Here is a 25,581-nt window from a genome sequence, read left to right on the forward strand (position 1 = left end):
CACTCTCACTGCTCCAGAGCAGTAATTATGGGTTTCCTGCACTCTGTGCTGTGTCGGGTTCAATCTCCATTAAAGAAAATAGAGAAAAGGGGATTTAAGTTACACTGAAATGAAAACATTCCGGAGTCCTTGTGGGACAGAGGAAAGAGCTCTCTGTAGTGGAATGGGATGCTCCCAACTGAGAGCAGTCCTTTAGCTGAGTCTTCTCATGGTCACGTTGTTTATTTTGCCTACAATGGCTCGTTGCCTAAACCAAAAGGCCTGAGTATCCCTGATAATGTACACAAGGTTAAAAGCATTAAAAACTGATAATTCTGGAAAATATCATGATGGTTCTAATTCCTCAAAAATCAAGAAAAGAAATCCTACCAGAGTACGCATTTATCGGGAGTAAAGACCCAAATAGCAAAGGAGGAATGGGCTGTAAATAACCTGAAGCCGTAGAACACAGATTCTTTCAAAAATGAGATTTTTTTTTTAGGAGGTCCTGAAAATGGTTAGCTGCCCTATTCCGCTGACAATTCATTTGGAACTTTTGACGTTTGATCAAGTGTCAAATGTGGGGAATGAAACGTTATCACAAATAGGTAAGATTTCGATGAAACAGTCGGGTCTGGGCCCCACCCGGTAGCGAGGATCCTTTCCCTGGTTGCTAATGCCGGTGACGACGACGGAACTCTAGGCCGAAGGCGGACCTCGCGATGCCGGGGCCGGGCAGGGCAGGCGGACCACGCGGAGGGAGTGCTGGGACCGAAGGTCGAACGCGGCCGCCACGGTTCCCTCTGGCGCACCTGTCCGCTCAGGGACCGCCACCGGATACGTGCCCCGGCCAGTCGGCCCTCCCGGAAGCTCGACCTCCTGACGTTTTGCTTCCGGTTCCGCTGGCTCCTTCCGGTCGCCATGGCGACGGGGCGCTTGGGGGTCGGGGAGACGCTAGGGGCCCTCAACACGGCCCTGGGGCCTGGCGACCCCGTGTGGTTCAAGGAGACGCGCGCCCGCCACCTGCGCGCCCGAGACTTCCTGGCGCCGCGGCCCGCGCTGCAAGCACGCTTCAGGGACGGACAGGTGGGCGCCAGCCGGGCGGGGATGTGCGGCCAGGGGCAGCGCCACAGCCCGCTCACCGCCCTTCCTCCCGCAGGTGCCCGAGCGTGTGGTCCGTGCGGTCGCCGGCCTGCAAGGCCCCGGCGTGGCCCCGGTGCTGCGCTGCGCGCCGACGCCCGCGGGTCTGGCACTCCAGCTGCAGCGGCCCGTCGTCTTCGAGCGCGTGCTCGGCGCCGTGGCCGCCTATGTCGCGCCCGCCGCGCCCGCCGCGCCCGGCCCGCGCGTCCTCCTGCACTGCCCGGCGCTGCGCGGCGCTCCAGGCGCGCTCCGCTTGAGCCAGCTGCGCGCCGTGCTCGTGGCCGATCATTTGGCGCGAGCTCTGCGCGCGCATGGGTGAGCGCGCCGCGGGGCCAGAAAGGCCGGGGTGGCGAGCTGGGCCTAGAGCCGCTGCGGGTGGGCAGGAGGGGGAGCTGCGGCGGGTGCTCGAGCTGCGGCGGGTGCTCGGGCTGAGACGGCCGCCCTCGCTTCCCAGGGCGAGTGTGCGGCTGGTGCCCGCCGTACGGGACCCGCACATGTCGACCTTCCTGCAGCAACTGCACGTGGACTGGCCCGCTGCCTCCGAGAGAGCCACCACCGAAGCCCTGAGGGGCCTCGCGCTTGCAGAGCTTAGCCCTGCCCGGGACGGGGAAGCCCTGCCCCCTGGCGTCCTGGGCACAGTGTGCCTGAAGGAGGTGATGCAAGAACGGGGACGCGCAGCTGGCTACGACCCCAACCTGGACAAGTGTCTGGGTAGGAGCTGGAGCCTCGCAGGGCCGGACAGAAGGTGGGGACCCTGCGCTCCTGGCTGGCCTCAACTGTGTTCTCCTCAGTGACTGAGGATCTGCTCTGCGCGCTGGCCGAGCTGCGGGAGGCTGTCCGCCACGGGCCTGGGGACGGCCCTCCAGGCCTGGTTAGTGACTGACCCCCCACCCTGTGGGCCTCTGGCAAGCCGGGAGTCCTGTGTCCGCCCAGTGACCGTTCTCCTACCCTGTAGGCATTGGCCCCGGATGCTGATGCGGGCGGCTGCATGGTCGTACACGTGGTGAGCTGTGAGGAGGAGTTCCAGCAACAGAAGTTGGACTTGCTTTGGTGGAAGCTGGACGAGCAGGCTCCGCTCACACAGGTAGGCTGGTGATGGTGGAGCGCCCCCTCCTCCCCCACCAACCGGAGGGCCCTTGAAAAGCCATCAAGGGGCACGTTAGCTGATGAGTCCATAGGTGACCCTCGAGCTTGAGGGAGAGGTTAGGCTCGGTGAGCGGGCGCTTGCAGCAGGTGCCCGCTCTCCCAGGAGAGGGTGGGCTCTGGAGGCCCATCCCAGAAAACACTGAAGAATAATAGCTTGGGGAAGCTGGACTGTGCGCTGAGGGGTGGGCTTGAGACGGAGGCCCAAAGCCTGGTGGCAAAAGGCTGGAGGAGTCCAGGCACCAGGTTTAGGTCCCTCCAGGGGTTTATTGCTGGAGATGTATCGCCAGCTGGGCTAAGCGCCTGCTCTCTCCCGGACAGAAGCACCTGGTCTGTGGCCCAGTGAAAGCAGCTGGTGCCCCCGGCGCCCTGACTGCCCCCGAGTACTACGAGTGAGTGAGGCTGGAAGGGAGGCCACCTCCTCCCTTCAGGGAGGTTGGGTAGTTGAGGTGGGCGGGGGGGGGGGGGGGGGGCCCCCTCCCCCCCACCAACCCCCCCCCCCGCAGGCCCCCTGGCTCACTCTTCTCCACACTCAGGCTCCGGCACGCCCAGGTGTGCAAGGCGTCGGCCAGGAAGCGCGGCAGGGAGCTGGCCCGAGGTGCGCCTGGGGGGCCGTGCTGCGCTCCGCGGGAGGGGCGGTCACCCGCTTCCCTGCGCGCCCGCACTGACCCGCTCAACCCCTGCAGACCCGGCCTGGACGGAGGTCGTCCGCGTCCTCTCTGTGGCAACCATCAAGTTCGAGATGCTCAGCACAGCCCCACAGAGTCAGGTGAGCCCGGGAGCCCGACAGGTTCAGGGCTTGGGGAACAGGCTGGGTCGTGGCTGCAACTGTGCCCCCCCCCCCCCCCCAGCTCCTCCTGGCCCTGGCCAGCGGCAGCATTTCCACAAAGGGCACCAAGAGTGGCACCTTCGTCATGTACAACTGTGCCCGTCTTGCCACACTATTTGAGGGGTACAAGCACAGCACGGAACAAGGTCGGTACCCCACTTTTCCACCTGTGAGCAGTCTCAATTTTTCACTGCTACAGGATGAGGTGAGTGTCCTCCTGGGGAGCTGGGCACCTGCAGGAGGTTGGGACCGACCCTCCCAGCGCCCTTCACCTCCCCCCGCCCCCGCAGGGTGAGTGGCTGCTGCTCTTCAATGGCGTGCTCCCCTTCCCAGACGTGCTGAGCCAGACCGCAGCCTTGGCGTGCGCGGCCCCGGGGCTCCACGCGACAGCGCGCACCGAGACGGTGAGGCAGAGAGGGCCGGACAGACACTGCGCGCTTGATGATTTATTCTGGGCTGGGCACGAGATCAAGGAGACCAGCCAGTGACTCAGTCTCTGTCTCTAGATGTGCAAGTTCCTGGTTCAGCTCAGCATGGATTTCAGCTCATACTATAACCGCATACACATCCTAGGAGTAAGTACACAGCAAAGGGGGGGATGCTTGCAGGGGTGCAAGGGAAGCAAAGGAAGAGACCAGCAGGCCCCTTCTCTCCTCCAGGAGCCTCGACCACACCTATTTGGTCAAATGTTTGCCCGTCTCCAGCTTCTGCGGGCCGTGCGTGAAGTGCTCCACGCTGGCCTAGCCATGCTGGGTCTCCCTCCACTGAACCACATCTAAGGCCACAGAGACCCCGACAGCTAGGAATGTTTACAAAGTCATGACCTGGAAAAAAGATACAAAGATGCTGTTAGAGATCTGGAGCCAAAATAAATTGCTTCTGTTCCGTACAAAGCCGGGTCCTGTTGGTGGGTACTGGGGCGTAGCCTGGGTCTGCCCGAACAGCACCCGCCTCACCTTCTGTTCCTGCTCTGAAGTCAGGAGCCCGCGGCTGCCGCCTCCTCCTCAAGGCACACTGGGCATGGGCACAGACGGCCGCTTCTGTTCCACCCTGTCTGCGAGCAGGTCCCATGCCCAGCACGCCGGCCACCGCGGGACACCTTAATCATACCAGTTGTAAACCTCAAGCCCCTGGCCCCCAAGAGCACAGCGGTGGCCAAACTCAGGGCTTACAGGCCAGCAGTCCATGTCAGCCACGTCTGGGACATGGTACACGGTACTGTTCATGAAGGTGGGCTCACCATGCCCCAGACGCCAGAAGGTCAGCCGTTGGTCGATGGAGGCTGAGACCATGAGGCTTGGGCTTAGAATCTTGAGACCTGTCACATGGGCAGCATGCGCACAGGGGACCGAGTACTCCTCTAGCACACGCAACTGGGGCACCAGCTCAGCACCCCCCATGGCCTCTTCCAGCTCCGGTGCCTCCACGGCCAGCACAAAGACATGGAGGGAGCCATCCTCACTGCCACTGGCCACGAGATGGCCCTCACGTGTGGGCAAGGTATGCAGGCTGTTGACACCACAGCTGTGAGCCTGGAGGGTCAGGCAGGGGGCGCCCAGCCCTGGAGGGAGAAGATGGTTGTCAGGGCCCAGCCCGCCACCGGATGAAGGCGAAGTGCGAGGTGGGGAGGGACGGCCCGGGCTGTCCGCTAGCTACTCACGGTAGGGAAGCCCAGCGTCTGCTGGAGGCTCCAGGGCAGCGGAGCCGTGGTCCAGCACGGTAGTGAGATCCCAGAAGGCCAAGCTGCCATCAGTGGCCGCGCTGCACAAGAACAGCCTCCTGGGGGCCGGGAGAGGGCAGCTGGGTCAGTGAGGGAGATGGGAAGCAACAGGAGCCCCCAACCGGCCCACGCAGGGCCCCCGGGCGGCCCCTCTCACCGCCGCTGGTTGGGTGCCTCATGGGTAAAGGAATGGACCTTGAGGACACACCGCTTGTGGTGAAAGGTTTCAGCCAGGAGCTGCAGCCGCCGCCCCGAGTCCTGCAAAAGGAAGAGACTGGGGGGGGGGGGGGGGGGGGGGGCCAGCTCAAAACCCATTCTGGACAAACTTCCAGCCCTGGTGCTGGGGCCCAAGGCGCTCCGCTCTCACCGCACTGCTCCGTCACTGCAGGCTGCAGCCACTAGGGGGCCGAGGCCAGGCCGGTCGAGCTCACACACAGCCAGGGACATGTACCTGCAGACACGACACCGGCCAGCAGTCAGGGGAAGCCTAGGAGCAGCGGCAAGGGGCCAGCCCTGCAGGACGCCAGCCCACGTTCCCGCCTCGCGGTGTGCACGTCACCTGGTCTCTGGGTCCACCTTGACCATCCGGTGCCGATTGCGCTGCCGGTCCCAGTACTCATCTAGCCGGTGGGACGAAAGGTGCATGACATGGCAAGCGAGGCGGCTTGGGGTGCTGGGGTCCGGGGTGACCATGATGCTGAAGCAGTGCATCTCGGCCCGGCCCCCCGCAGACACCACATGAGCGGTCAGGCCTGGCCGAGGATCCTGAGGGCCACCTGGGGTACCGATGCCCCACACGGCCAGGGCGCGCACGGAGGAGATATGATTACACACTGCTGTAAGTGCGTGGGCCGAGCCGGTGACGGTGGGGAGCGCCAGGACACAGACGGTAGTGTCCTCACTGCAGGTGATCACGATGTCGGTCAGGCCTGGCCCCTCGCTGCCGGGCTCCACGTGGTCGGGCTGCATGAAGCTGGGCACCTCAAATTCAGGCCCCAGAGTGATGGTGCCCACACGCTTCACACAAGTGATCTCACGGCCATGCAGGCTCTCGCGGAGAATCACATGCGGCCGGGTGCAGCCACCCAGAGCTCGGTAGAGCATGACGTCCCCGTCCTTGAGGTAGGCGAAGGCCATAGCCGCCTCGGTATCGGAGAAGGCCCAGGAGCGGTGCCCTCCACCGCAGTTGACGATGTGCAGCTTTTCATGTGACCGGGGACTCCACACCACAAACTCGTTGGCATGGAAACCCAGGATGACCATACTCCCATCAGCCACCATGCGGAGCCCAGCCACCCAGTTCATGCCTCGACAGGACTTCTGCCTGAGGACCGGCTGCAGTTGGCCGCCTCGCACAAAGAGCTGATAGTAGGCGCCATCGCGCCCTGTGGTATACACGTAGCCACCGTGGCAGGTGACGGACGTCACACCCTGCTTCCCATGCAGAGAGGGGAGGGCGGACACAGGGCCCCACTCGGTAGAAGCAGTCTCAGCCCCCTCACTACAACTACCTGCTCCAAGAGCTCCAGCGATAGCCCCGGCCTTGCCCCCAACCCCAAGGTCCTTGAGCAGAGCTGGTCTGGAGGGAAACAGCAACACAGAGCCCCGGCGGTCCCCACACACCAGGAAGTCACCAGGGGGTAAGAAGGCACTGCACGTGTGCCATCTCTGCTTGCTGGGCGGCAGCAGGTAGCGGCAACGTTCCTTTACAAAGATGGCCTTACCAGAGGGCGCAGCTGAGATTTCCAGGCAAGCCACCACACCGCCAGGGCCCGATGCCAGCAACAGGAGTTCCTCGTAGCCACGCAGGGCCCAGCTCAGGCTATGCACTTTCCCACGGAACAGGATCAAGTCCACGGCTGCAGTTGGAGTGTTGATGGGGACAACCTTGACACGACCCTCCCCATTGGCCATGGCACAAAGTCCGAAACCCTCAGGACCAGGGGCTGCCTCCAGGAGGCAGTAGGACTGGAAGCGCTTGTCCTCCAGCAGCTGCTCCCAGCACTTGACCTCAAGGTCGTAGAGATACAGGGCCCCTGTATCAGTCACTGCCAGTAGTCGCCAGGAGCCAGCCAGCGTCACAGCCTTGAGGGTACCTGGCCTGCTGCGGGACTTGAAGCAGAGAGCTGAGACCCCTGAACCCGGGTACCCACGCCCTACCAGGTGCCACAGCCGGATGCCCGAGTCATCACCCCCAGTGACCACCCAGGCCTGCCTCTCATGGGCAGCTATAGCCCGGATCCCACGGCCCTGGTGGCCCCGAAAGGCCTGAAGGATCTCACCTTCATGGCTCCATACCAAGCAGACACAGTCCTCTCCTGCACTGATAAGGTAATTCTCTAGGAGCTTGACCTGCCACACACGGGCGCTGTGCCCAAAGCAGTGCCCAATATTCTGCACCCGACCCCCAGGCACCCGCAGGTCACCCACCTTCCAGATGCGGACACTTCGGTCTTCTGAAGCTGTGGCCAACAAGCCCTTGCTTTCCAGGTACGACATGCTGAAGATGACCCCCACGTGCCCACTGACACGTCGGTCAGGGGCCACCGGCTTATTGTCTATTAAAGCGGCTGCGGGGTACCAGACAAGGAGCTGATTGGAAACTGCACCTGCCACTATGGTCAGCTCCTTCCAGGTATCTCCGATCAGACAGGCTGAGGAGAGGGTGCACCTGTCTGTGCAGGGCACCTCCTGCAGCATGCACCCTACCACAGGGTCGTACAGCACTACCGAGTTATGGCCCAGGGCCAAGGCCACGTTGCCCTCAAGCCAACGTGCATCCCAGATCCAGTCAGTCATGTTCCACAGGCCAGAGCGCCAGAGCTCCCGGAAGCGGCCCTGTCCCCAGCTAACTTTCACAATTCGGAGTCCCTTGCTCCCAAACACAGCCACCATAGCCTCCGAGTCAAGGTCTCCATTTGGTTCTGGTCGCACCCGGAATCCGTGGATAAGATAGTGGCCAAGCAGGTTCTGCACGCGCTTCATCATCCGCAGATGGCCACCAAAATCGAGGCTGTACACCAGGACATCTGGCCCCTCACCTAGGCAGAAGCAGAGAGCCACATCAGAACCTCACTCAACGGGGCGCCTGGGTGGCTCAGTCGGTAAAGCGTCTGCCTTCGGCTCAGGTCATGATCCCAGGGTCCTGGGATCGAGTCCCACATCGGGCTCCCTGCTCAGTAGGGAGTGTGCTTGTTCCTCTCCCTCTCTCTGCCCCTCCTCCCTCTGCTTGTGCTTTCTCTCTCTCTCTCAAATGAATAAAATAATATAAAATCTTTAAAAAGAAAAAAAAGAAGAAGAAGAATGCTCACTCAACTCTGCCAAGCCATGAAGAGACGGGGGCAGGGAAAAATCGGGCACGGAGTATAGCCTGCGAATGCACTAGAACACACAATCCTGCTGGCTTGAACCCTGGAAAATCCTTGGCCTCAGTGTCAGCTGGACTTTTCAGTGCTGACTTTCGGACGCCTGCCAGTTGCCCAACACTCAGTTCAACCTGGCTTCCTCAAACGCCGCCTCTTCCTCACCACACCTGACGGTTCCAATAGGAACCCTCGAAGCCCTTGTCCCAAAGCCCCAGCTTCATCTGTGTCTACACACAGTCTTCCCACTCTCCCTCCCCCAGAGAAGAGGCTGTCCCCAAAGGTGATCCTCCCACCTTGGGACCACAGCAGAACCCCTCTGGATTTCCAAGAGCTTTTTCCTTGCAGCTCAGATGTAACCGTGTTCAACACTGACGGGAAAAACCAGGACAGGCGGCCCCCACTTTGGCAGCCAAGGCTCCCATGACCCTCAGCTACCTTCTGGCTGCCCTGCGGGCCCCTCTCACTCTACTAGCTCACCTTCAAGTTCTCTCAATGCTCCTCACTCCACTGATGGCTCCACTGACCGTTACCAGCTGGATAACGGTCTACCCAGCCCCAGCCCCAAACCAGGAAGCTCACCGCTTATTCCGCTAAACTTCCCGCATCTTCTCATGTTCTCAGTCGCCAAGTTCCATGTGCTCATTTTCTAGAAATTTTTCAAATCCTTCCCACCACAGTGACTTTGGTCCAGGATATCTATCACCTGTTAACCTGAGATGACACTAACAGTCCCTCATGCTATTTTTAGACTGCAGTTTCAAGCTCAACAGACATGCACTGAGCATCGATTATAAACCAGACAAGGAACTACACGCTGTAGTGAGTAAGACAAGCACAGACCCAGGCTCCTGGCCATCAGGCCAGGACACTAAACAGTATCACCCAAGTAACCTACATTATCATAACTTTGTTAAGTTCCAGGAAAGAACTGTAGGGATTGCTTTAATATAAAAGAGGGAAATCTACTCCAGTGATTTTCCCTCTAGAAGACATTTGGCAGTATCTGGAGACATTTCTAGTTGTCACACCTGGGAATTATGCTAACTGGAATAGAAGCCAGGGATGCTGCTAAATGTCCTGCAAATCACAGACAGCCCCTCACACAAAAAATGATCTGGGCCAAAACGTTCATAGTGCCAAGACTGAGAAACCCCGGTGTCATCCAAGCAACTTGGTGAGTGTCAGGGGAGGCCACCTTGAGAACGTAACATTTAGGCTGAGGAATCAACAAGCAGTGATAACCAGAGGAAGAGTAGGCATGGGGGAGATGGGTGACCCTTTCTTGGCAGATGGAAGATCAAGTTTAATGGCCCTGAGGTGAGCAAGAACTCTAGGTTGTGTGGTTGGAATAGGAAACAAAGGGCTCAAAGGATGGGCTGAGAGAATGCTGCTGAGGGCGTCTGGGAGCCTAAGTTGCATGGCCTCGACTGATGGCAACAGGTAAAGAGACAGATGCCACAAGTATGAAGTCAAAATCAACGAGAGGGGCTTGGGGACTGAGGAAGATGCTTGGGCTTGAGCACCTGAGTGGCTGTTCTCCCTGTGCAGCTGGAGCACCCAGCAGGAGGATTTCCATTTGAAGGCACCTGTGCACTTGGAACTCACAAGCAAACAAGGCTGGAAATTGAGATTGTAGGTGCAAATGGGTGGAATTTGAGAATTGTAGCAACATAAAAGTCACTTTGGAAGTCACAGGAGCAGGGGAATTCACTTGAAGAGCTTTCTAACCTGCATTTCCCAAGTCATTTCCCTGTTTAAAACCCTTCATGAGGCCTCTCTCTGACCATAAAGTCAGATCTAGGCATAAAATGGTCTGGCCTCAGATCATTTCTCCAGCCTCTTCTCCCAGACCGACCGAGCCCCCCCCCCCCCCCCGCTCAGCCTCACAGGAACTCTCTCTTTCCCCCAAAGTAACAAATTCTCAGTCTCAAGGCCTTTGGCATGCTTACCCTCTGCCAGGAACTCACTGCTTCTCTTCTCCTAGCCCATTCTTGTGATTCTTTGGGTTTCTGCCTACTTATCCCCTCCTGCAGGAGCCTTAGGAGTCTAACCCGTGGTAGGAACCTTGGGCTCCCAGAGCCCCCACACCAGATCACAACTGGGCCACCCCTCCACACACACAAAACCACCCCCTAGGATAGGAAGCAGCTCACTCAAGGCTTGAACTCCAGTGCCCTGCCTCAGGGCCCTTAAAAAACAGCAGCACCACCATCAGTCACTAATGGCTTCCAGTTGAGCCTCGATGCTCTTCAGGGATCTGCTGCTTCAGGTCCCAGGCTTTTGATGGCCTATGCTTCTCGACCTGACCTTCCCCGAAGGGATATCAACACTGGATTTCCTGGATGCAACCACCTCAGAAGGGGCCTCAGCGTCTGCCTCCCCAAGCACTAGCCCGCTCAGAAAGGTCTCATCCCTGGTTTCCCGCCACCCCATCCTCGTCGTCCCCACCTACCATGGAGAAGCCTCACCCACCCCTGGGAGCCCACAGCCCCGCCTACCAGGCCCCTCCCCCGAGAGGCCACACCACAGACCGCCCCCCCGGGCCCGCCCACGTTGAGGGGGTTCCCCCCCAACTCCCGCCCCGCCCCGACTCCCAGCAGGGGCCACACACCGCTCTCCCTCCTTGCCCCGCATTCCAAGCCACTGCGTTTCCCCGCATTTTCCCGCGGCCCCACCGCCCTTTCCATGTCAGCTGCAGATTGTAATGGAACTCAACAGCCACATCGTTTTTTTGTCTCTGGGGCTCCTCCGGCCGGGCCTCCAGCCCGCCATCTCCTGGCTCCCGCCCACTTCGATCGGGCTTCATCCCGCCGCCTGTCCTCCTCTTTGGGGGCATCCCTTTGTTCTCATAGTCCCGCCCCATGCAAGCGCCCGGTTTCTTCGCTAGCGCGTGCCTCGGACCAGACCTCACCCGCCAACAGCCGATCCCCCACGCACTCCAGACCCGTGACCGGGAGGAGTATGAGCTCCGAGGTTGCCCGCGGCCAAACGTAGTCCTCGTGAGCGTCCATGTCGGTCCTCGAGCCGCTGCGGCTGCCTTGGCCAAGAAGGGAGCTGAGCTCTCGCGAGACGAGCCTTCCTCGCGCGCAGCAGAGCCGGTCTGCGGCGGCCTTAGCAACAGGTAGAGGAGCCCAGGGTAGCCCGCTGCCAATGTCCAATCACGACCCTTCGCCCCACGAAATCCACCTCGTCATTGGCGAGACCGTCCTCGCCCCTCCCTCTGACGTAACGCTCGCCGAGCGGTGCGGCGGGCTCCCTACCGGCCCAATCTACCTCCCCCCGACCCGACCTGCGGCTTCTCGGCCCCGCGGCTCAAAGCCGTGTAGTTTTATTTGAGGGGGCAGCATGGGTCTGTACACAATAAATAACACGAATATAGGAACTGTGCCCTAATCGCGGCTGGAGGCGGGGATGGGCAAGACATCGGCCAGGCCTTTGGCCGGCATCTGGACAGGGGGACGGCAGGTCCCCCGACCTGGGGCGGCGGGCGGCCTGGGGCTGGGGGCTGATGCCGGCACTCCCCTCAGAGCTCCACACGCGCGTCGCGGTAGGCCCGGTCCAGGGCCCACTCTGGCTGGGAGTCGGTGCCACCTTCGCGGGCCAGGCGCGCCATCTCCTGCTGGAATAGCGCCTGCCGCGCCCGGCTGGGGTCCACATTGATCCAGTTGTTGGCGATCCACTTAGTACCGCTTGTGACCAGGCAGCCCCCGTGCAGCGAGTAGTCGTCCACGTCGCCCACCCAACCTAGGAGAGGAGGATGGTGTGAGCAAGGGAGGTGACCAGAGGGACTCCAGGCAGCGTTGACCTGAGCTTGACCTCATATAGGCCAAGGGCATGGCCAGGGTGGGCCCAGCCGTGCACACATAGGTGGCAAAATCTGGCCCCACGGACTCCATGCGGGACTCAGCATCTCTCTCCAACTAACGCACTGACAACATTCCTGGTCTTCTGAAACCAGCTTACTTGCTGCCAGATCTGTCCGCAGCCTGGGTTGGTGACAGACGTGTCCCAGCCCCAGTGAGCTGGAAGGCTGGAGCATCAGGGAATCAATCACAGGGGTCAAGATAACCCAGGAGGCTACACAGGTGCAGGCCGCTGAAGTCACTGAGGATGATGTTTAGGAGGCACCAGGGGCAGAAAAACATTTGTAGGGGTGCTGGAAACATCCCTCCGGTGCGGGGGGTGGGGGGGCTGTCTCTGGGCTGGTTAAAGGGAAGCTTCCCTCAAGGCACCCTTGGCCTGGTCACAGGCCCTCACCTTGTCCATCAGGCAGGTAGTTGTACCAGAAGACTGCTGTGCCCTGCTGGGGCTTGACACGCAGGTTCCCCTTGTCACAGTGCCTCCGAGTATCACGGAGATCAACATCATCCTGAATCAGACTCTGTGGGCAGCAGGATGGTGGGGTTTTCAAAACCCCCGCTGTATGGCCAAGAGCCAAGGCCAGGCAGCCAAAAGTGGCCAGAGGGAAACCAGTCAGAAGTGCCCAGGGGATCACTTGGGCCCATCATCCCAGGTCTGGAGGAGTATATACTATGATTGCCCAAGGCCCAGCCATCCCACCAGAGTAACAGCCTGGTTGGCCCTTACCATTTCATCGTAGGTTCTGTTGTCTGCTACAGGGAAGACAGTCTCGCCCCCACCGGTGACGTTGTTCAAATAAAACAGCACTGTCATGTAGCTGTAAGGCAGGGGGCCCGTTGAGCAGTTGTGGACACTCCCACGGGCTTACCTGTGGGCAGGATAAGCTGCCCAGGTTCCCAAGGGCCAGAACGGCAGGCTGAGATCAGTGACAACACCGCAGGTCAGTGCCAAGATGTTCCTAGCCTGTCCTTCCTCCCACAAACCCAGTCTCTTTCTGTGTATCACAATGTTTTGTGTGACCAAGATCACAGGTGCACTTGGCTAAATTATGTGGCTGGCTGGGAAAGGTAGGCTAGCAGAAGCAGCACAGCCGGGCCCAGCAGAACAGCACAGAAGGGCTGGCCGGGAGCAGAAGGGGCTGACTCAGAGCAGTCACATGAAGAGAAGAGACCTGCCTCCCAGCCTGAGCAGGGGAGGGGGACACAGCTTCAAAGGGAGAAGCCGAGGCCTCCAGCAGTAGAGGAGAATCAAGATCCAGAGGAGGGGGCGCCAAAAAACCTGGAGACCCAGCCTTGCCCCTTGCCTCAGCACTCTGGGGGCAAGTGTCAGTGTCTGTGGGTACTTTAGTTTGGCCACTAAGACAAGATGGCCACCCCTTTCCTGCCACTTGGTAAACAAACTGGGAAGAGAGATGGGGTATCCTCAACCAGGATGGCCCAGTACTCTCCTGGCCCCATACAGGAGCACACTGTTAGGGCAGGGCTGTGTTTATGTCCCGGGAATGCCTGGTCTGGGAGTTGAAGGCCACCCCAGGTGGGAGGTACTTGCCGGCAGGAGGTCTCGAAGGGTACAGACTCATTGGCTACCAGCTTGGTATGGGAGCAGATGGTCTCTGGGTACACAGGCCCGCTGTCCACATGGGCATGGTAGTGGCCTCCCTCTCCATACCGCACAACCTGCAGTGGCTCGCTGAGCTCCACGATTTCAGGTGACAGGCGGGTGAGGCGTAGCACCCTGGTGGGCAGCAGGCATTCAGCTGGGCAGTCCCATGCAAGGTGGCACTCTGAAGAAGCCAGACCCCAGACCTGCCACAAGCTCTGCCCCTGCCCACCTGCCCTGGAAGCCCCGAGCGCCCCCGCCCCCCGCAACTGGCCCTGTAGGAGCAGGAAGGGGTTACTCATGAGCCCTTCTCCCTGGATGCCAGAGACCACACTGGGTGGGGAAGGTGAGATTTCCACTAAGCTGGGAGTGGGGATCACTCCCTCCAGGAAGGAGATTGCTTATCTAAAACCCCTGGCTGCTCAGGGGCAGGGGGTCCTGTGGATAGAGATAAGAAGTCATTTCTGTAACTCGCAAAAAACAAACATTCCAATCTATTTCTAATCCCAAATGTATATTGTTTGCCCACAATGAGGATTAATTTGCCTTTGTTAATTGCCTGTCTCTTAATGGGTCCTAATCCCGGTCTAACAAGTAGAACTTAATCCGGAGTTGGCTAATTAAGCCTGTCCTCTTGGCGAGGGCCCCACATGGCTGGCTCCTGCTGAGGTGCTCACCTCTGGCGGATGGCACGCATGACGTGGTGGGCACCTTCACCCTGGTAGAGCCACGTGTGGTGGCTGTTCCGCACCAGCTCGCTGGATGCCGCCTTGTGGCTCCTCATGTACTTGTGGAAGTCCCGAAGGTCCATGTCGGAGAACTCCTGCAGGCTCAGCACTCCTGTGCAGGGCACCCATCATCCGTGCCCCCCAAGCCCGTGTGAGGAGGCCTCAGGGGCAGGCTGCAGCATCCTACCTACCCCTGGCCTCAGCCACCTGAGGGCCATGTGCACCTGTCCCCCAACCTGGACGCTTAACCAACTCAGTCACTCAGACGCTCCTCAGGGAGAAACCTTCCATTGTTTGGCCCAGATTTCTCTGAGGGTGGGGAACACTCAAGACCTGTAGGCCTGTCACCAGCTCTGTACATAGGGGCAGTAGCAGCATGATGCCCCTCCAGCCACAGGTCGTGGCCAGATCCTTCACTCTGGGTTCACCAGCCACAGGACCATTCTTCCGAGTTCTATTTCACTGTTGTACCTTCCCCATTTCGCCCAGAACTTGGGCATGTGAGTGATGACTATACCTCAATAACGCCCTGGGAATTATTACCAAAGGGGGGGGGGTACTTGCATGACAGCTCCCCTACCCAAACCCAAACCACCTCCAGCACCCCAGCAGTTAGCATGACTCGAGGTGGGCATGAGGAAGGCAAGCAAGATCTTAGACCAGAGAGGGCATCTTCTGGGGAAGACCCCGTGCCTGGCTGGAAAGAGGTAAATGAAACAGGGTGAACAGCCAAGCTCAAGCTGGCCTCACCAGCCCTCTGCCAACCAGCAACTCCCCTCCTGGAGCCCAGACTGCCTGTCGAGGTCAAAAGGGCCTCCAAGAACTGCCCTCTAGACTGTCACCAAGGCGAATGGGAGGACCCAGCCTACTGCCCAGGAGTGAGGGAAAGGCTGCATCCTCACTTCCTCATCTCTGGCTGCTCTAGAAGCTGGGTATACAGGGGGCAGGAGGCTCACAGGGACAGAACTGTGGCGAGGTATGAGCTCACCATCACCATCAGGGTCAGCCTTGATCGCAGAGTACATCTCCTGAATGTTCTCTGGAGTCATCCACCGTCCATTTCCCAAGCGAGTCTGGGCCAGGACCTGAAGCACAAGATGGTCCCTCAGTAGACTGGCCCCAATGATGGAGAGCCACCAGAGCATAGACAGCCACCCAGTTCTTGCTGTAAGGGCTAGGGGTTCAGGTGATGGGGTAATGGGTGAGGACACAGGACAGAGCCTGAGGTCCCTGAGCTGAAGGGAGGGTAGGCAGAGAGAGGCCCATAGGCATCTGGGGAGGTGGCCAGGAAGACAGCTGAGAGACCTGTGGGCCATAGGCATTCCTGGTCCTGTTGGGACTGTGGCCTTCGTGGCCAGCACTGTCAGCTCGTTGGAGGAAGACAGGACTGTGACCCACTCAGATACTCCAGGTTAGATGGGGGAGGCCAAGGCCTGGGTGTGAACAGGGAACAGGCATCAAGGGGAGGCCTGGCCAGGGCATGACCACCAGGCTTGTCAAGAAGACCAGGCTCAGTGGGCCACTCTGTAAAGGCATGGGACCCTACACCCTGCCAAGACCTCTGTCAGAAGCCTGGTGTGAGAGGCATATAAAAGAGAAATGCAGACTTCTGGCTACCCTCAGACCTACCATGAGTTCTGTGGGGTCCCCAGCCATGGCAGCAAGGAACCCAGACCACAGATGGCACACCACCCAGGAATTGTGATAATAAATGTCATCACCCCCAGGGGGATTCTCCTGCTACCTTCTGGGGTTCCCAAGGCAGCAAGGGGCTCTCCAGGGAAGGATAAGGGGGGACCCTGGAACTGGGCATGCCCCAGCTGATCTGAGATGGCACCTAACTCTTGGGGCCAGGGCTGAGCAGGCCACCAGAAAGACAATTCTAGGCACTCCCACCCTGGGCCTACTCCAGGCCCCAGGATCCCAACCTCACGGAGCTGCAGGCGACCATCACGGTTCTGGTCCAGCAGCCGGAAGAGGTCCAGCTGGCTGACCTGCATTGTGCCCATTGCCTCCTCGTATTCTTCAGTGGGCAGAATCTGGCTGCGCTGTAACCCCTTCATCTGGGCCAGGTGGATGATGAGCCGACACTCCTCATCACTCAGGAAGCCAGGGATTTCTGCCAGAAGAGGAGGTGGGTGAGGCCAAGGACTGAGCTAGGGCACCAATTCAACCAGTGCCTTCTTCTCTGCAGAGCTCCTGGGGTACTCCTGTCCCCTGGTGGTCCCCAGGTCGGGACTTCACACACCCCTCTGCCTCTACACTGGACTCTGACCCCAGGATTGAGTTGTCCTGCATAGGTTGGCTAGCATTTGGAATGTGGGGCTTTTTTTCTTTGATGCCAAGAGCACACATTTCCTAGGGGAGCCCTGGGACGCTTGCTAGAGCTAAGCTGAGCAGGGGCTCAGCCACCTTGGGGTGGGACTGAAGGCCAGAGGGTTGACCTCCACTTCTGATTGGGTACATATTTTAAAGTGGGGTGATGGCGACTGGATTTTGCTTTCATTTTTGCTTTTCAGGATTGTTCAAATACAAAGTGTAGAACATTCAGTGCTGTAGGGCCATCTGCCCAAGGCTGAGTGGCCCAGTGCTGGCACGTCCGTCAGTGGAGGTCTCTTAGGTTTTTGGCAGATGCTGAGAAGATGCCCCAGGTGTCCTTTGCTTTGGGAACAAGTGTACACTGAACGTCATGCCTCTAAGTCCGAGTAAAGGCCAGGCAGGCTTGGGGCTTGGCTCCAGTGGCTGGATGCCCCCACACCAGCTCCACAAGCAGCTTGGTCAAGCTGGAAAGTGAGTCTCACACCTGGGGAGCTCACATCCCAATGGCCCCAGGCACTCGTAGACAGGAGCGTGGGCCCTGCTTCCTTCCCTCCTTCCTGGGAGAGAGGACTTCGTTAGATGGGGACCAAGAGGCCCATAGAGGAACTGACTGGGGGCAGGGCCCCACTGCCACAGTGACCCCTCAGAACTGCAGAGCTGTCTACCACCTCTCTGGGTTATACTCCCAGCGTTAAGGTCCAGGCATTGCCAAGAGGAAGGAAAATGGCTGCTCAGAGCCAGGACTGGAAAGGTTTCTAGTGGTTATCACAGCAGATCACACTAAGGTGGCACAGATTCTGTGTCCTGTCCTAAGCACATCATCGGCTCCTTAATCCCTACACTCACCCTAGAAAGCCGGGCCCTCTCAATTTGCCTTTCTTATCCATGACGCATGGCAGGCACAGAGACGTGAGCGACTTGCCCAGGGCCTCCGGGGCTGTTGTATTCCAGAGTCCATGCTCAAGACCACATTCAGCTTCCCTGGATAGACGACCCAGATGTGATGACACTGAGGGTAGGATAAAGGCCCCCACCCAGGCCTGCTTGACCCCCAACCCAGCAAACCCAGAAAGGGTGTGAGCCATCCACTGTGGGGGGAGGGGAGGGCGCAGCTCTGGACAATGGGTTAGACCAAACTGCTAATCAACAGTCACCTCCTGGTAGCTTAAAAAAAACAAATAAACAAACAAGAAAAGTAAACCAGAAAAAGAAAAAACACAGGCCCAGGTTTCTTCAGTTTATTAAGTGCTGGTAATCCGCAGGCCCAAAGATGCCGCCAACCTCTACAGGCCCCTGCAGTGTGCTAATCAAATGCAAATGGCCCAGGCTAGCACACTGGGGCCTAACCAGATGGGTCCCCGCGCCTGGGACCTGCACAAACACTGGCTCCTGGGGTGTGGGGACAGACCTATATAGGCCTCAGCCTCAGCCCATTAAGACCAAGGCAGACAAAGCAGGTGATGGACCAGGGGCTGTGGCTGTTAGCGGTGCTGGTGGTGCTGCTGGGGGGCAGCAGGGCAGGGCCCCCCCGGGGCCCCACACGGTGCATGCCCATTCCCCAAGCCATGGCCCTGTGCCACGACATTGGCTACACAGAGATGCGGCTGCCCAACTTGCTGGATCATGAGACAGCGGCCGAGGCTCTCCAGCAGTCAGTCAGCTGGCTGCCCCTGCTGGCCAGGGAGTGCCACCCTGATGCCCGCCTCTTCCTCTGCTCCCTCTTTGCCCCTGTGTGCCTCGACAGGTAGGGCAGGGGCTCCTAGGTGAGGAGGGGAGGGGGTGGCCTTTCCTCTGCCAAGGCCTGTTCACTAACCATTGCCGTGTGTGTACCTCTCAGCGCTGAGGGCCGACAGGGGTGGGGAGGGAAATGAAGGATTGTCCTGTCAGGGTGTCCCTGGCCCAGGGGAGCAGGTACCCATGGGACAGAGGAGACATAAGCAGGGGACCATCAATGGTGAGCATTGTTGGCATCAAGGGCTCTTGAATGTCAAGGTATGGCAAATGGGTAGGCTGCTTTGGGCTGGGGGGCTGGAAGCCCCTCTCCAGTGAGGTGTGGAAACTGTCTGCCCAAGGGATCCTGGCAAGAGATGGAGCTCAGCCGAGGGCCTTTTCTCTGAGCCCAGAAATTGCAAGGCTGATTCCTCTTCTCCAGCCTAACCTACCCCGGGAACAACAGCTCCTTCAGTTCCTCCTTTGCAGAGTGAGGGACTGTCCCAGAGCCTCAGGGTGACCATGCCAGTGGCACCAAGAATGGGCTCTTTCAGAATCCAATGATCGGGCCTCTGCTCTTTGCCAACCCCAGCCCTGGCCAGAAACTGCAGTCTCCCACAGGCCTTTCAGGACAAGAGGGAGGGCTCTGCTTTCTCCCTCCAAGATGGGGAGTGAAGGCTCAGAGCGCAGGGCGCTTCACATACACCCCTCTCCAGGGCACTGGACGTTCGCCCAAGCTGGAGGGGGAGGTGCGCTGGGAAGCCGGAAAGCAGCCCGGGCCACGCGAGGCCGGTGGGGGCTGTAAGACCGAAGCGCTGGGCTGGAGGCAAGCCGGGCTGAGAGCTGTTGCTAGGTGACCAGGTGTCGTTGCCCAGCAACCGCGGAGTCCCAGGCTGCGCCTCTGTACTGGGAGCTGCGGGGGGCGCAGGGTGGGGGGAGGAGCGGGAAGGAGGGAGGGGAGCCCAACCCGGAGTCCAGGAAGCCCGGTCCTGAGAGCCCTGTCGCCCGGATCCTTCCTTCTCCCCGCCCCCCCCCACCTCCGCAGGGTCATCTACCCGTGCCGCAGCCTGTGTGAGGCCGTGCAGGCCAGCTGTGCGCCCATCATGGCCTGCTACGGCTACCCCTGGCCGGCCATCCTGCACTGCGGCCGCTTCCCCGCCGGCCACGGGCTCTGCGTCGCGGCTCTCTCCAACGGCTCCCGCCTGGGCCGCCCACGTGAGTCCCCGCACGGCTCCCAGGCCCGGCCCACCGGCAGCTCCCCACCCTACCAAGCCACTGCCCGCAGGGCCCGGCACATGGTCTCTCTGGTAGGGGAGACAAGGGAGCGGCCACAGCAGCGGGTCTCAGAAAGGGTGAAGAACCGGGGACCAGCGGGAGGGCCCCCCTCCCCCGCGCTGGCGGCCCCTCCCCCACTGGCTCCCGGCGGAGCCTCACTCGGCCCCTCCCCTCCAGTGCCGCAGGCCAGCTGCAGGGACTGTGAGTTGCAGGACGCCCGCTCGTCCAAGGAGGTCCTGGACGCGCTCTGTGCCAGCGACTTTGGTGAGCCCCTAGCGTCCAGCACCCCTTACACCCACCTCACAAGTGCCTCCATCCCAGCTCCCAGCTCGGTGTAAGAAAAATGAAAGAGGGAACACTCAAATGCTATATACCTGGTTAGAGCCACAAAATAAATGCCTTTAATAAGCGTGGCATTGCTAAAACAACACACCTAACAAATCTGCCTAGGAGGGTGGCAGCCAGGACTTCAGCCCTTCTCTAGGACCCTGATTAAGAGCAGGGCATCAAAGAGGGTGTGGTTCAGCAGGTGGAGGGGATGGGGTTACTCCTCGAGGCCCTGCGCATCACCCCACTCCTCTGATCCCATTCAGCAGTGAAGGTTAGGCTCTCCCGATGCAACGGGTCATCCTTTGGTCTCTCAGACTGCCACCTGGACTCCCGGCTAGAGGTGCTGAAGGCGGGCCCACTGCCTGCAGTGGAACTGGCCCCTACTCTGCGTCGCTGGCTGCAGCTGGATGCCACGTGCGTGCACAACCTCTTGCGAGGAAGGCATGCTGGGACCTACGTGCTAAGTGGGGAGGTGCAGGGCCCCCGGCTGCTGGTAACCACGGCCTATGTTTGGAGCCAAGGCCACCGACATCTGCAGTTGGCTGTGCGCAGGTGGCACCATCACCAATGCCCAGAATAGGGGTTAATACCCCTCTCCCAGGGCAGGGAGAGCCCGTGCCGCCCTGGACATACATAAAACCCTCTATCTGCTGCCCTTCATGGATATTTGCAGACCAGAGTCCAGAGAAACCCCAGGAAGGGCCCAAGCAGGGCAGAAGCCCACTTCTGTGGTCACAGCTAAGGGGCCCCTTCCTGAACTACAGTGCTCTGCCCAGACACGAAGGAGACTGGCTCCCTGGCAGGGGAGTGTGTGCTGGGTAAGCAAGACCACCTTTCTGTCCTTCTGTCCTTCCCAGGCCTGGGATGACAGCCTGGCTAATGCCCACAAGCCCTAGCAGCCCAAGCTGTCTCAGGGCAGGTGCAAAGCCTCAGGCTATGCTCATCCTGGGTGGGGTGCTGCTTGTCAAGCCCCACAGACTCAGTTTTATCTGCCTGACCTTTACTGAGCCCACAGTTCCACCAAGCTGCAGGCCCATGGAAGAGCAAAGGGAGTGGGGAGAAATCCATACAGAAAACTGCATTGAGCTGCTTACAAACCTGATCTTATATACACACACACAGTTTTTTCCCTATTTCTGGGCCTCCAGTGTTTGTCAAGAATACAGTCGTCTTAAATAACAGCCTAATTATTTTCTTGAGCTGACGTGGAAATCCTATGATAAAGCAGTCATGGTTTTAAGATAAATTGTTTTGTGTACTGGTGTCAGTTACTCATTGACCTTAAACAGTTACAAAAATGGGCCAAAACTCTTGGCCTTCTGGAAGCGCCCCCTGTGGCTCTTGAAGGGAATGCCAAATCAGGGGGCCAGGGTGGTGGGAGGTCACTCTTGAGCAAGCAGACAGGTGCTGGTCTGGCTGAGTGCCCAGTAAATCCCTCCAGCCAGCCAGTAATGACCAGCATTGGACACGACTCCGGCTGCTGACTACACCGCCAGCACACATCAGGCCTCTCCCGCATGCAGCTCCCCTTTAGGGGCAGAGGTACAGATGACAAATAGAGAAGATAGTCTCCAGTGATGCTAAGTGCCGAGAAGAAAACCAAGCAGGCTGATGCAAGGGTGTCTGGGAACCTCTTAAGACCAGTTTGAGGGGCGCCTGGGTGGCTCAGTTGGTTAAGCGACTGCCTTCGGCTCAGGTCATGATCCTGGAGTCCCGGGATCGAGTCCCGCATCGGGCTCCCTGCTCGGCAGGGAGTCTGCTTCTCCCTCTGACCCTCCTCCCTCTCATGCTCTCTCTCATTCTCTCTGTCTCAAATAAATGAATAAAATCTTTAAAAAAAAAAAAAAAAGACCAGTTTGAGGTCAAGAGAGGTCTCTGAGGAGAGGATGTGTGTGCAGAGGCCCAATGGAGAGGAAGGCACCCTCTGTGGGAAGAGCCAGGTCTGAGCTTTCTGGTGGAGGGCACAGCACGTACAAAGGCCCCAAGGCAGCATGAGCTTGGGGACAGCAGGGAGTGAGGAAGGGGCAGCAGGAGATGAGAGCACCACCAAATGACACTGAGAGGTGAAGTGGGGATCTTGGAGACTTTTAAGGAAGGGGGTGGTAAGATTGATCTGTTTAGACACAGAATGGGGGTAGGGTGGGATGGAAGGAGAGGGGAGCCGTGAAAGGCAGCAATGTCCCCAGAGAAATGATAATGACTCAAAACTGGAACACCTCCCTTCTGAACTGAACAGGACAAAGTCCTCAGCTGACTTCTGATGGTCCAAATCCTTGTGAAATGCCTACCACAGTCAAGTAGGTATTATGCCAAGAACTCAGAGTGGGACCTTGGTGGCCCAGGTCCTACTTGCCCCAGGTCTCTAGGGACAAAGGTGGGAAACAGGAAAATGTTTCCCAAAGGGAGAGACTGGAGGTTGCATGAGGTCTTCCCCAGGAAGTGGTGGGGCTCCCTCCCCTGGAGATGGGGGCACTCTGGGGTAGAACCCAATCCCCTTGCCCCAGCTTACATCCTGAACACCCACCCCTCAAGCCCTGGCATCTTGGGTCCCTGAGGCTGAGGGTCACAGGTTTGGAGCCAAGAGCAGCAAGGCAGAGGTGGTAGAGCCCACAGGAGGCCCATTCTCCTTGGGCCCTCCTGCCTTTTTGGGGTGACAGTAGATGAATAAACGGGCAGGTACAGAAGACAGACACTGCTTCTTCTTGAGGTAAGGCTTCCTTCTTTGGATCCATCCAACACCATAGCATTCAGTAACTGCCCCCCCTCTGACATCCTCTCCCCTGTGCTTTCCCTGCCTCACAAGGGGACTTCCTATAATCACTGATCTCTTCTTCATATGGCTCACCTCATTTCACCAAGGAGCAAGCCCCAGGACTTCCTGGGTAAAACCTGGGACACCGTCCACCAGCAGACTCAAAGTCAATGTAAGAGTTGGGAGAAAATGGGGGCCACAGCTGGAGGTTCTTGCTGCAGCTGGAGCCGTCCAATTCTCCCAGCCATGCCCTTCGTAATTTGCGGATACACAGACCCATCTGATGGCTTAACCAGAACCAGTTTACCTTGCATCAGATTTCTCCTGCTTCCTACATTTATGGGGTTTGGGTTTCTCATTCTCTGCATTGTAGGACTTTGATGCAACAGCTGCATGTTAGGGGGTGAGGGGTACAGTTATGGGTTCATTTACCCTGACATACATCTGAATTAAGTGCATACAGGTCCCAAGAAGGCTGAGAACACAACCCCTTCAGACATGTCTGTTCATGTCAGTGTGGCAGCAAAGGGGTGAGTATTGTTCCCTTTGCCTGGATCACCCTTTCTTGACAGCCACCTGGCTTGATCCCATAGCTCCGAGGTCTTTGCTCAAATATCTTTCACAGGGAGGCCTATCTTGGTCACCCTATTAAGAGTTTCAACCCCAGTTGAAATTCTGCCTTATCTGTCTGCAATCATTTATCACCATCTGACATGCCATATGTATTTGTTTATTGTCTGTCTCCTTATTTGAATGTCAGCTTTAGGTGTGTCTGTATTATTGTTTTTTGGTTTGTTTGTTTTTTCCTATTTTGTTCAGTGCTATGTTCCCAGCACTTAAAATAGCGCTTGGCACAGACTCCAACCTTATGCAGTAGTAATAATAATAGTAACAATAGCCTTTTAGGGTCCCTCCCACAACAGGACCGACATAACTTATTTCCCCTTAGACTGTATGCATATGAAATTGTTCTCATAGGTCTAGGCATAATTTTCAACCAGGGTCCTCTGCCCCAGGGGTAATGGCATGTGCTCAAATGCTCTGCTTTGGTCCCTAGCCCCCTCCTTAAAGCCCCTAACCCGCATCATCCCCCAGCAGGCAGGAACAGCCCCAGGTCTGCGGGTAAGTGTATCACTGAGACTGGGTACCCAGGGCTGGGTGGGAAAACCTATCCTGGGCAAGGTCATGAGTCTGGCCACCTTGCTGGCACTGGTGGTCTTGGAAGGACTTCAAGAGTCTTCTCAGCTAGCATGTTGGCTATAGAGTACATGCTCTAGAGGCAGGCTGCCTGGTTTCTAATCCTAGCTTCGCCCCTGAACTAGCTGTATGAGTCTGGCCAACCAACCCCAGCTCCCGGCGTCTCACTTTCCCACCCAGTAACCTGAGGGTGGGATCCACACCCACCTCACAGAGGGGTTGTAAGAATTAATTGAAACTATCACATGAAGCCTAGCACATAACCAGAGCTCAGAAAATGTGAGCTTATGATGCTGATTCCAAATGAGGTCACACTGGAAGGTTTTGCCTACTTACGGCAGAACACAACTCCATCCTAAGAGCTCTCATCAGACCACAGGGTCCACGTGGGGAGTGAGATTCCTCCTCGGAGGCCCTGAGATCAGCTAGGACCTGGTTATCAGTCTTTCCCACCCTCCCCCAATTCTAGAATGTGACAGAATTAATGATGGCAGGAAGTGTCCAAAGATGGTTTCAGTGAAGTGTTTAGACAATCGCCTCAGGGTCACATTGCCCAGCCCTGTAATGGAAGGATCAGCTGCAGAGCAGGGGTCAGAGAAGGGAGTGTGGAAAGGTCACCCGGTGACCCTATTATAGAGATGGGGGTTGGTACTTCACTGTGGGAAACCTTTGGGTGATAAGAGCTACTTTGAAGCAGCCATTTTCAAAACAGAAGTCACGTGGCCAAAACGAGCCTCCAGGCGCCCCCCAAACCGCAGCCCCTGGCCCTTCCCAAGAGCGCCCAGCTGACTTACCAAAGAGCAGCGGCTTGAGGCTGAGGGTTCGGATGAAGTGATCCCTGTCGGCGACCAGCTGGACCTTCCGCTCGTGCCCCACCTAAGGGAAAGGGGCACTGCGGGCAGCTCGGGCCCCAGGCCGCGCCACCCAAGGAGGGTACAGGCACCCGGGCCCCGAGCGCGACGAGCGGGAGGGGCGCGAGGGGCAGACGACGCAGGGAGCAGCGTGGAGGTCGTGGGCTGCGCGGCGGCCGTCACGGGTTCGCCGTGCAGGGCCTGGAGCGCGGCGAGACCGAAGTCCTCACCTTGATGCCCTCGAGCCGGGTGAGGGGACCCAGGGTCGGCGCGGGCCCGGGGCCCTGGGCGCGGCGTTGGGGCCCGGGGTCGCTGCTCTCGTCGCCGTTGCTGTAGTGCACGAAGAGCAGCAGCGCCAGCACGTTGCCCAGGTACAGGTGCACGAACACCATCAGCACCAGGAAGTAGGCGCGCGAGCAGATGCCGCGGGGCTTGCACAGCGGCCGGACCGGTGCGTCCTCGCAGTCGCCCAGCCCGGCCGCAGCGCGGGCCCGCTCGTGTCCAGGCGGCGCCCACTGCGGACTCGCGGCCTCCGGCCTCGGGGCCGCCGCCGCCACCGCCGCCGCCATGGCGCCCCGGTCGCGCGCACGCCCAGGGGAGGGGCCGCGGGGATGCCCGCGCCGCGCCGCGCCGTCGCCTGGACAACCGCCCCGGAGCCCGCGCGCGCCGCGGTCTCTAGGAGACCGTGCCTGGGGATGCTGCACCCGCGGGAGCCGCCCGCGCCAGCCCCTGCGCGGCGCTTGGTCTCCCTTGCGCCCTGGACCCCGGCCCACGCTGGAGTTT

General features: G+C 59.0%; 3 protein-coding genes across 6 annotated transcripts; 1 reads left to right on the forward strand and 2 right to left on the reverse strand.

The window, feature by feature from the left end:
• Positions 1 to 900: 900 nt before the first annotated feature.
• DALRD3 (DALR anticodon binding domain containing 3) lies at positions 901 to 3,981 on the forward strand. Of its 2 annotated transcripts, none has more exons than XM_021686928.2 (12): positions 901 to 1,065; positions 1,139 to 1,434; positions 1,574 to 1,830; positions 1,911 to 1,990; positions 2,075 to 2,203; positions 2,584 to 2,654; positions 2,799 to 2,860; positions 2,949 to 3,031; positions 3,114 to 3,296; positions 3,382 to 3,495; positions 3,598 to 3,666; positions 3,751 to 3,981. In XM_021686928.2, exons 1-12 carry the CDS (start codon positions 901 to 903, stop codon positions 3,868 to 3,870), a joined length of 1,629 nt encoding a protein of 542 aa, XP_021542603.1. In that variant the 3' UTR covers positions 3,871 to 3,981. The 2 variants fall into 2 exon arrangements, with proteins under 2 accessions (XP_021542603.1, XP_044777612.1); XM_044921677.1 differs by having other exon boundaries at positions 3,114 to 3,315; positions 3,427 to 3,495; positions 3,751 to 3,808.
• On the reverse strand, positions 3,529 to 11,322 carry WDR6 (WD repeat domain 6). Of its 3 annotated transcripts, XR_006541288.1 has the most exons (7): positions 11,088 to 11,322; positions 5,371 to 7,852; positions 5,179 to 5,262; positions 4,969 to 5,085; positions 4,752 to 4,870; positions 4,048 to 4,652; positions 3,534 to 3,915 (listed from the first exon to the last, which is right to left on the reverse strand). XR_006541288.1 is itself a non-coding variant. In XM_044921672.1 (6 exons), exons 1-6 carry the CDS (start codon positions 11,185 to 11,187, stop codon positions 4,192 to 4,194), a joined length of 3,363 nt encoding a protein of 1,120 aa, XP_044777607.1. In that variant the 5' UTR covers positions 11,188 to 11,322; the 3' UTR covers positions 3,529 to 4,191. The 3 variants fall into 3 exon arrangements, 2 of the variants coding, with proteins under 2 accessions (XP_044777607.1, XP_021542602.1); XM_044921672.1 differs by having other exon boundaries at positions 3,529 to 4,652; XM_021686927.1 differs by lacking the exon at positions 3,534 to 3,915 and having other exon boundaries at positions 4,194 to 4,652; positions 4,969 to 5,069.
• Positions 11,323 to 11,482: 160 nt separating this feature from the next.
• Positions 11,483 to 25,367, reverse strand: P4HTM (prolyl 4-hydroxylase, transmembrane). The gene is made up of 9 exons (XM_021687036.1): positions 25,029 to 25,367; positions 24,742 to 24,823; positions 16,293 to 16,483; positions 15,353 to 15,449; positions 14,314 to 14,476; positions 13,586 to 13,771; positions 12,764 to 12,854; positions 12,434 to 12,557; positions 11,483 to 11,920 (listed from the first exon to the last, which is right to left on the reverse strand). Exons 1-9 carry the CDS (start codon positions 25,365 to 25,367, stop codon positions 11,700 to 11,702), a joined length of 1,494 nt encoding a protein of 497 aa, XP_021542711.1. The 3' UTR covers positions 11,483 to 11,699.
• Between the last annotated feature and the right edge of the window lie 214 nt (positions 25,368 to 25,581).

Source organism: Neomonachus schauinslandi, chromosome 1 (genome assembly GCF_002201575.2).
Source record: "Neomonachus schauinslandi chromosome 1, ASM220157v2, whole genome shotgun sequence".
NCBI lineage: Eukaryota > Metazoa > Chordata > Mammalia > Carnivora > Phocidae > Neomonachus > Neomonachus schauinslandi.